The sequence below is a fragment of the Suricata suricatta genome, chromosome 16, assembly GCF_006229205.1.
Source record: "Suricata suricatta isolate VVHF042 chromosome 16, meerkat_22Aug2017_6uvM2_HiC, whole genome shotgun sequence".
In the NCBI taxonomy this organism is placed as follows: domain Eukaryota; kingdom Metazoa; phylum Chordata; class Mammalia; order Carnivora; family Herpestidae; genus Suricata; species Suricata suricatta.
This window is the reverse complement of record NC_043715.1, coordinates 5,987,048-5,997,728: the sequence shown is the minus strand read 5'-3', so window position 1 is coordinate 5,997,728 and position 10,681 is coordinate 5,987,048. Positions and strand designations below refer to the sequence as shown.

At 51.7% G+C, this 10,681-nt stretch overlaps 1 protein-coding gene across 1 annotated transcript in view; it reads left to right on the top strand.

Annotated features, from left to right (window-relative positions):
* PLCG2 (phospholipase C gamma 2) overlaps nt 1–10,681 on the top strand; it is a 136,981-nt gene that overhangs the window by 66,402 nt on the left and 59,898 nt on the right. Inside the window, exons 7-8 of the mRNA XM_029926590.1 lie at nt 5,795–5,838; nt 8,392–8,464. Of these exons, the coding sequence (XP_029782450.1) occupies nt 5,795–5,838; nt 8,392–8,464 (117 nt within the window). The remainder of the gene's footprint in view (nt 1–5,794; nt 5,839–8,391; nt 8,465–10,681) is intronic.

Genomic DNA, 10,681 nt, shown 5'->3' with positions numbered 1-10,681 from the left:
GTTGTACGTGCTCTTAATTCGCCTCACAGCCATGTGAGACCTACCATTATTATCCCCATTTTACAGAGGAAGAAACTGAAGCTCAGAGGAGTTACTTGCTGGAGGTTATCAGCTAAGATTTGAGCGCTTCTCTGCCCAACTTCAGTGCCCAGCTGTTGAAACTACATTTTGATTTTTTAAATGTTCTTATTAAAGGAAATTTCAAACATACAAAAGCAGAAGCAAGAGTATAAGAAACCTCCATGTGGGGCGCCCGGGGGGCTCAGTCGGTTAAGGGTCGACTTCAGCTCAGGTCATGATCTCACAGTTTGTGGGTTTGAGCTCCACCTCCGGCTCTGTGCTGACAGCTCAGAGCCTGGAGCCTGCTTCGGATTCTGTGTCTCCTTCTCTCTCTGCTCTTCCCCGTTCACACTCTGTCTCTCTCCCCCCCCAAAATAAATAAATATTAAAAAAATAATAAGAAAGAAACCTCCGTGTACCCATCAGCCAGCTTTAGCAACGATCAACTGACGGCCATCCTGTTTCATCTTGCTCTTGCGCACTTATCTCTGCTCAGATGATTTTGAAGCAAACTGAGCATTGTATTGTTTCTTCCTTAAAGCTTTGTAACTGCTCCTCCCGCCAAATATGCTGAGTCCCCCTTGGTTAGTGACGGCTGGGCATCAGGCACTCAGATTGTCAGCGAGCTTGGCTGGCTAATTTCCTTCTTGCTGTTGGTCCAGGACTTGAGTTTCACTTCTGTGGGATGTGGCAGTCAGGTTACTGTTTATTTCTCTGTTTTTATACCCTGCCCTTTTGTACGATCCATTCTCCGGACCCTCCGGTGAGATTCCTTCGGAAACGTGTTGCGGTTCTGCATTAGCCATATAGCAATATCACACGTGCTGTTTCTGGGGCTCAGGCGTCATGGTGCACATTGGCTGGATTCTCTGCTTTGCAGCCTCACAGGGTTTTAGCCAGGGGCTGTGGCCTGATCTGAGACTCAAGTGGGAGAAGATCTGCTTTCAAACCCATCAGGTCGTGGAACTTCCAGTTCCTTGCAGGTGTAGGCTTGAGGGTTCAATTTCTTGTTGTCCAGAAGCCCCCATAGCTCCCTGATGGATGGGGGCCCCCATGCGTGGCTGCTGGCTTCCTCAAAGCCAGCAAGACATGCTCAGTGGTGTATAGCATCATTGTGTAGTCATAGATATATAATCACGTGCATCCTGTTACTTTCGCAAGAGGCAGGGATAATACAGGAGGACATCCTAAGGCCATCCTCAAAGCCTGTCCGAGGGTTCCCATAAACCCAAGATTCGAAGTTACTCTCCAACGGCTCACAAATAATCAATAATCAGCACACAAGTTGTGTCGGTGCCAGTCAGAGAAAGTACCTTCCCAGCCGCACAGGGTACGGGAAAACAAGCACGCGCTGCCTCCTACTGTCCATTGCCATGCCCGCGGGGTCTGAATACAGGCGTCCTCTATTTCCTCTCTTGCTGGTTGGCCTGTTCTAGAAAATAGCTATAATTTTCTTTAAGGTGGCACTCCTCTTCCTTCAGTGTTACTTGTAGCTGCGAGCAGTATTAGTGTCCAGACACTCAGTCTTGTCTGTTGTTTGGGGATGACTGCACCCATCCTCCAGGCTCAGCGAGAAGGTTAAAAGGCTCGTAGATAGTGGTCCCCCAGCAGAGTGTCCGGCACACAGCTGGCCCTCAGAGCAGCCTTTCGTGAGGCAGAGCCCCCCTGGAAGGAAGTGCATGCCAACCTTGGTGCTCCTGCTCTCCGTCCTGCTTCAGAACGAGCATCTTGGTCAGAGTCAGCGGGTTTCCCAGAGGGGCCTTTGGCATCTCCCTGTACTGAAGCAGATGACCAGGCAGCACTTGATAGGAAATTAATTTCTGATGTTTGAATAAAAGGTATTATAAGCAAAGTAATGTCTGCATATTACATAAAAGTAGGAAGCGTGTGCAAATAAGATAATTGAAACACCTTCAGAACTCCTGGGATTATACCTGGGATTCTCCTTTTGGTAGAAAGATTAATGTTGACTCTTCCAGGTTTTACATGGGTGTGAGCGTATGGGAAGGGAGTCTCGTTCTGCGATGACACTCTGGCCCAGGATTCCAGGGCACATGGCACGTTATCTAAGCGGCAGTGGGGAGGGAGAAGCGTCCGCTGTGCAGAAGGCAGCAGTGAACCTCTGGCCAGCTTTTTCTGTCACTGCCATTTTCCCCTTGGTGTCCTGGAACCAAATGGCTCCAACGGCTGGCTAAGCACAGGATGTGCAGGGCGAGTTACAGCCTGGCAGGTACGCTTGCCCCCCCCCCCCCCCGTGACCCCCGACCTTGCCAAGTGGGGAGACTCAATTCCCTGACCTCGATGCCTCTGGGTCCTTGCTTCCGTGGTCCCCATCCTTGGGTATGACCGCCTCCCTTGTCTAGCTGTGACTGCCTCTTTTTCTGGGAACCTCAAGTCAGAGATGACATTTCCATGTAGCCTTTCAATCTTTCCTAGAGAAAATTAATTTACCCATTATTTTAGGCATCCATTCAACAAATGTTTGAGCCAAGAGGGCCCACTGGGTAGCAAAACAGACATCTGTCTTGACCTCATGGATCCTTTGCTGGGGTGAGAGGGGTCAGGGACATGGCCAGAGTCACATGGGGCTGACGGCATCCCGGTTTGGTAGAATTTGACCACATAACCCTACACAGTAATACTAACGTAAACTAACTGCTGTCTCTCCCCTGTGTGTGCCTGTAGCATCTAGAATATTCTTCCGTTGTTGCTAGGATGTCATTATTCACTTTGTGTACATTTGCACGTATTGTGCAGGCCACTGGGGATGAACCAAGGTAGACCGGGGTTGAAATTCTGGCCCCTTGACCTTCTGGTTGTGTCATTTCAGAATAGCTGCTTGTCCTCTTGGGGCCTGAGTTTTGTTTCCAAAGTGGGGCTGGTTTTACTGCCTTCCGGATGGGATGGGTGCCCTGTGTCGGCTCCTAACAAGCCCTAGTAGTTTCTCAGGGCTGCTGCAGCAGATCCCAGCTCAGTGGCCGAAGAGGACGGACCTCTTCTCTCCCAGTGAGGGTGTTGTCACCACTCGCTCCCGCTAAAGTCTCTGGGGGAGAATCTGCCCCTCGCCGCGTCTGAGGTTGGCTGGCCGTCCTGGGCGCTCCTGGCCTTGTAGACGCATCGCTGCAGTCTCTGCCTCCATCATCACGTGGCCGCCTTGCCCTGGTCTGCGCCTGCCTCCAAATGTCCCTCTTTATAGGGACTCCAGTCATCAGATTCGGGCCCAGCCTCATCCAGAGGGACCTTGCCTTAACTCGATCACATCTGCAAAGACCCTGTTTCCAAATGAGGTCCCGTTCACAGGTACCTGGGGGTTAGGGCTCGCACAGGTCTCTTGTGGGACGCTCATAACACATGCCGTAACCTCTTCCGTCGCTGGAATGCCGTCCCTGACGCACCTCCGCCTTCTGACTGCCGCCTCATTTCCCTGCCCCGTAGAGTGACCGATGGCGGGAGCGCCCCTGACATCTCTGTCCCCCTTGCCTCCCTCCCCGTCCCAGCCATGCCCCACGCCTCTCAGTTGATGTTTGCCTATCACCGGTGACCTCCACATCGACAAAGCCACCGGTCGGTCCTCTGGCCTTCATCTTGCCCGCTCTGTGGCAAAGATCATTGGTGACTCTCTCCTGGATACTGTCACTTCGCTTTGAGATACTAGGCTGTCTTCATTCTCTTACCTCGCTGTCTGTGCGTTTACACGTCCTTGGCTGGGTCTTTGATTTCTCGGTGTCCAATGGTTGGTGTGTCCCAGGCAGGGCCTGTGCTTTGCCAGACGCGCCCGTCTCACTGCCAGCTTGCCTTGCATCTCCTGGAATGTTCTGGAAGAGGCCTCGTGATGCTCCTCCCCTCCCCTCCCCCCGGTCTCCACCGCAGCGAATGCGTGACGGGCCACTCTGTTGGGTGGACCCGGGAATCTTCTCGCCTCTGTCTTCTGTTCCCCGTCACCCGCACTCCACGCCCACACTGTCACCCTCGATCTGTGAATTCTGTCTCTGCTGCCCACGAGGTGAGCCTCAGGTCTTTGCTGTTTTGCTTCCAGTCCATCCCCTCCCCTGCTCTGCGCCCTGATTCCCACAAACTCCTGCCCAGGTGCCTCTGCCAGCAGGTTCGGCAAATGGGCCAAACAGGATGGAGGTACAGGCACATGATGAGAAGATGGGGTGTTTCTCCCATGTTTTCTGGCTCTAGAAGCATCTCTGCAGTCAGGGCACCCTGTCCTCAGGCCCAGCTGCCCCCCTGGCTGGAAAGGGGTGGAGCTTCTTTTGTGTTTCCTTGAAAAGAAGTAAAGGGACGGGCTGGCTTTAAGGATCTCATAGTGTAGATAAATGAGAAGGGTAGATCGGGCTTTCTCCAGGTGTGAGGAACCCAGTCTCGGGGTTTGGGTTTGGAAGGGATGTGGCCTTCAGCACCAGGTTGATCTAGTGATCTAAGTGCCAAATGCATCCAAACAACAAACAGCAAGCAGTGCCCCGAATCCCTTCCCTTTTTTCTTTTTTCAACTAAAGAAATAGCTGTGCTGTGACTTATGTGTAAATAGAAGGACTTGTGAGCTGCTTTACGAGAGTGACTCTTAACCTTTTTGGGTGACCTGTTTCTTTGAGACGCTGATTAAAGCTATCGATCATCTTTCCAGAAATAAAAACGCATGCACAGACTTTACGCAGACCTCCTGATGCTTCCCAGGGGCCTGTCCATACCTTTACTGGAACATTGGTTTTCCACCCATCATCCTGGACTCCAGGCAGTTCGGCGCAGGACTGGGGAGTCTAGGCTGGGAGTTGTGGTTGCGTTGTTAGCGTTTGTAACGTGCCGGTGGCTCCATTTCCATTCGTGCATCGAGTTTCTCAGATGCTCATCCAGTCGTAGCCTGATTAAAGATTATTAAGGTAACGCTGCCTAACCTGAAGCAGACTTGGTGTGTGTGCGTGTGTGCACGCGTGTGCAGGTGCATGCCTAAGATGCTTGGCCAGGGAGCCGGCAGGAGAGCTGCACCGAGACCCCTGGTCAGCGAGCTCTCCACCCTGCATTAAAGGTCAGAACATCAGCAGACCATCCACGAAGGGCAGGACCAATGCTGCCCAGTGTTTCTTTCCTTCTCTTGAATTCGAAGATGAAAAATTAGCCGACTGCGCTGTTACAGATCGGAAATGTAACGGTGAGGGCATAGAGAAGGTTATGCGTCCTCTGGCGGGGGCGCTGCACGGTTGGTTTGAGAAGGGTTTGGTGAATCTCTCAAAGTTAACACACACACACCAGGAAATCTACCCAATGGACATACCTGTGCGGCCGGACAAAAATAAGCACATGTATGGACACTCTTTGTAATCCTGGATCTGATGGCAGAAAATCAGTGACATACATGATACGGAATACAGTGTGGTTTTCATAGTAGTGAGGCAGGGTGATGGGGGTGCAGAATAATATACAAAGCCTGGAACAGTAGCTCTGAGTTTGGAGACAGGGATGTAATGTAATAGGACAAGGTGTAATTACAACAAATACCCATCGAACAGATTCTGGAAGGAAACCTACCAAATTATTAAGGTTGATTGCTTCTCAGGAATAAGACTAAGAAGGGGGTGAGGAGGACTTCTACCTAAGTTTCTGGCATATTCAAATATTTACAAGTCCTACTAGTTATAACTTTTTAATTAAAGAAATCTATTGATTTGCATTATGTGGCTTGACTCATCCAATGTTCTTATTTTGTGTGTGTTTTTCTTGTTTTCTGTTTCAGATTCTTGATGAATTCAAAAAAGATTCTTCCGTGTTCATCTTGGGGTGAGGCCCCTGTTCTGGGTTATCGTTGTCCAGGGTGCTGTGCTGGGCGTTGGTGCCCCTGTGGGTGCCCCTGGGGTAGGGGGCACCTCTTCGGGCAAGCACTGGTCTCCACAGGGACATGGTCTCTCACGGGGACATTGGCTGTCCTGAGCCTGGGGCCTGGATAAACATGAGCAGCATCAGGGTTTGTGGAGTGCTGGGAGAGTGTGGCCCAGAAGGGTCTTCAGAGAAGCCCGTATGCTTTAAGACCGGCTTTCCCAGAAATGAGTGTGGGAAATTCCTGGTTAGGCAGATTTAAGTGAATTGAAATGAGTTGAAGCATATAAAGTGCTTCATGTGGTGTGTGGGATCGCAAAGGGCTTGTAAGTAGTGAGGATGGTATTATTAAAATGTAAGTGCTGCAGGACTTGTCAGGACCTTTACTATTCTTCCTCGTTCTCCAAGTGGAGGATTTAGAAATGTTCTGTGATGATGAAATGTTGGCCGTGGAGTTAGTAGCATCTAGAACGATGTACTGCTTTTCAGAACCAGCCCTCGCTGATGAGGACATTCTGGAAACTGATCCCTGTCCCTCTCTAAACCAGAAACTCAAGATGGCAAAGTATATAGGAAACAAATCTGGTTTTTAAAAAATGTTTAATTTTTTATTTTGAGAGAGCACGTGTGCACGAGTGGGGGAGGGGCAGAGAGCGTGGGAGAGAGCGAATCCCCAGCAGACTCTACACTCAGCACAGGGTCCAACTCGCGGCTCAGTCTCCAGACCGTGAGATCATGACCTGAGCCAAAATCACAAGTCAGATATTTAACTGACTGAGCCACCCAGGCGCCCCGAAACAAATCTGATTTTCATTAGTGTTTTAAGGAAAAAATAAGTTTTTGACCTTGAGGGTGGTTAGTGAAGAAGATTGGAAATACATTGGTTAATTAAAGAAAGACAATAGCAAGCAGTTAGCAGTGCTTAAGAAGAATTGATTCAATATCTACTGGATAGTTGATACCTGTCACAACACAGCATTTTATATACTGTTAAGTGAAACTGCAATACAATCTGAGTTTATTTTGGGAGTGTTTGCTGTATCGTTGGATTTAATGAAATGTTTAGAGGTGCAGTAGGCATGACTTTGAGTAGATAATGAAAGAAAATGCAAAATGCTAATTGATTCATGATGTGGTTTCATCTTACCTTGGGCAAACCATGCAGTATTTAATATATAGTAGCAGAATATTTACTATTGAAGCTTGAAAAGATGTGAAAAAAAATTCTTACCTAGGAACCTCATAATAATAATAAAATACATTTACATGGTAAACATGATTGGTTGAAAGATAAAAAGGACATACAGGCATACTTTGGAGATACTTCATTTTCAGTTCCAGACTACTGCATAAGGTGAATACTGCAGGGAAAAAAAAAAAAAGCAAGTTAAATAAATTTTTGGTTTCTCAGTGCATATTAAAGTTGTTAACAGTATAATATAGTCTATTAAGTGTGCAATACCATTCTGTCTAAAAAACAATGCATATACCTTAATTAAAAATATTTTATGCTAAAAAAAAAAAAAGAAAGAAAGACAATAGACTTTGGATCCTAAGTGTTCAGTCGGGAGAGCAGCTTACAGTGGGTTTATCTCCTAGGCTGAAAAAGACGCCCCCTCTCCCCGCCACACAGACCTTGCAGATTCTCGGGGTGAAGTACAGACTTGCCCTTCACGCCCTGCTCTGCAGAATGTGCTTCCCGTAGAGGCCAGTCCAGTGAGGCCCCCCGTGCTCAGTGGCCGTGGACGCCTCTCCGTGAGGCCATCGGTCAGCAGGCCGCCGGGGTCTCCCTCCGTTCAGGGCAGAAGGTTCCCTCCTCTCAAACAGAAAGTTCTCCCAACAGTGGGCCTCCATCTGCTCCAAAGCCTGTGTCTGGCGTCTTCAGGCTGATTCCCGCCCCCCACCTGCCCGGAATCTGGGAGGCTCCAGCTGGCCCCCACTCCTGAGCTCAGGGGCTGAGCAGACTCTGGATGGTGGCTTCTGAGGAGACCCTTGATGGGGCCCTGTTCGCTTCTCCAGCATCAGCACCGCCTGAATGCTGTCCACGTCCAGCCCGACCCCAGCATTTGCTGTGCGGTTCATGTCTGCCCCTCCCCCACGGCTGTCTCCCTCCTCCCCCACCTTTCTCCCCCTCCCATCACTTCCCTCCTCTCTCCCTCCACCTCCCTCCCTCCTCCCAGCACCTCCCTCCCTCCTCCCGCCACCTCCCTCCCTCCCCCATCACCTCCCTCCCCCTCCCACCACCTCTCTCCCCCTGCCCCCCTTCTCTTTTCCCTTTATATGGTTCCCTTTGTCTGAGACCCTTTCCACCTCCTGGCCAGCACCCCCTCATTCTCCAGGACTCTATTAGCTGCCATGCCCTCTGGGTCTGGATTTGGGCCCCCTCCCTTTCCACTGTCCCCTGTCTCTCTGCTCCTTGGAGGGACTCGCATGCAGGGTGCCTGGTGGCAGGCTGCCGGGTCGACGGCCTCTGTTGATCCGGCTGGCTCTAAACACCATCTCCTTCCCCGAGGGCAGCAACACCGACCGGCCGGATGCCTCCGCCGTGTACCTGCACGACTTCCAGCGCTTTCTCTTACACGAACAGCAGGTGAGGGCTGGCGGAACTGCCGGGACGGGTCCTTGCCTCCTCGCCACCTGCCACCCGGCCAGCGGCGGTCTCGACACAGGGATGCTCCCGTCCAGGGCCGCTTTGGCATCTTACACCCTGGAGAGAGAGCAGCCTCGGGCCAGCCCCTGTCTGAGGCACAAATCCAGCAAGGGGAGGATGAGTACTTGGAGGCAGGTAGGCGCGTCTGTGCCCACCCGGCGCCTTCCACTCCTCCTCCTGGCTCGTCACAGGTGGCCTTTCCCTGGAAGCCTTCCCAGGGGCCGATGGGAGGATGTGACCGGGGTGGGGGTGGGGGGTGAACCTGCCTGGTCCTCCGGAGATAAACCAGCCAGGCTATCCTCAAGCCAGTGACACTGGGCCGTGTTGACCAGCTCCGAGCTGGTGGCAGCGTGGAGGCTCTGGGGTGCGGGCCGTGGTTTCCTACCAGGGTGGTGCTCACCCAGCAGGGGGCTTGGGGGGTGTCTGGAGACGGTTTTGGTTGTCACAAGTGGGCTTCTCGCACCTCGTGGGTTGAAGCCAGGGATTCTGCCCGACATCCTGAGCTGCACAGGTCACCCAGCCCCAGGTGTCCGTGGTGCTGTGGTTGGAAAAACCGAGTTCAGCAGAGAGAACCTGAGGTCCTCCTGCTGGCCGTGTGACCTTGGGCCGGTGGTTTGACCTTTCTGTTCCTCCGTCTCCTCTGTAAGTGGGTCAGAGAAGATTGTAGTGACCTCTGTGTGTATGTACACGCATGTTTGTGCAGATAGTTAAATCTTTTACGTCTGTCACTGGACTTGGTTTTCTTCTTCCTTATTTAATTTTTCGGTTGGTGTCTGTTAATTGACTTTATTTTTCGGGGCCGTTTCAGGCTCGTAGCAATCCAGTCCGTTCACGTCTCCAAACACTCGATGCTCCAGCACATCTCAGACGTGCGCAGAGGTGGGCAGCCTGGCATCACGAACCACCACGTGCCCATCACTCAGATTAAGAAATTGTGAACGTTTCCCGCATGTGACTTCTGGCCTCCATCTCCACACCCATGTGCCTCCTCTGTGCCCTTCCCCCTCTTCTCTATTTCTTGGCTGGAAGATTCTAAAGCAAGTCTGTGTATTATTTCATCTGTAAATTCTTCAGTGAGTCTCTCTTACAGATAAGGACTTCTGTTTTTACAAGACGTGACCGCAGCAGTCCTGCCCCACAGTCCGCACCGAGCTTGTCACTGTCACCCAGTAAATCTCCCAGGTTCAGATTTCACTGACTGAAGAGAAAACAGTGAACAGAGACACACAGCCTGGGGCCACGGCGGCCACGGGGAGGCTCAGGCAAAGGTGGTGGCTGATAAATGGTGACATCCTTGCCCCGTGCAGGGTCACCGGAGTGACGGGGACGGGGTCTGTGTGCCCCGCCTGAGCCGCAGCTGCAGCGGGGTGCAGCGAAGACGCGCATGCGCCCTCCGGGCACCTTACGTGCCGGGCACCGTGCTGCCAGCGGCGGAAAGCAGAGAGAAGCACCTGTTTTCTTTGCCATCCTTTTTCGTGCTCTGATTACTCAGTTTGGTGGGAAGCTGTTGAAGCCAATCAGGGTTAAATCCCGGGGGACAAGTGGCCTTATCCCCCAGAATTCACCAGCCAGAGCTGCTGAATTTTATTACGCCCACACCGGCCCCTTGGCGGGGCTGCCCTCGGCCCTCAGGGCTGTGGGGCAGGAGCACAGAACCCAGGTGGCCCCTGATATCAAGGGTGGGGACCCTGACCCTTAGGTCTCGTGGTTCTGGCTCTATGCGATGCCGCCAGGTCATCACGGACATTTGTTTAGGGTGACTGGTGCTCACTGTGGCGGCCTCGGCCATGCAGATCTGTGCAAGGGTTTTAGGGCGCATCTGGGCAAAATGCAACTAAAATGAAAACTTTCAAGAAGAGGTTTAGATACTTTGGTTAAATGGCCGCCCTCCAAGGAACTTACCCTACAGAACTAATGGCAGAATTCTCAATAGAAACAGAAACCTGGAACTAACCTACATTCCCACCAGAGGACCGGTCACATGCGCCACAGGCTAGCCCTGGTGGGGGGATGGGTGACGCTGTAGAACAGATTGGGGGTGGGGGAGGCGGTTGAAAGGAAGACTTGGGACTGGGACGGATGTGCCTGGGTTGGTCTTAGGTTGGCTCATGGTTGGGGCAGGTTATTTAATGACTCAAAGCCTCAGCATCTCCACGT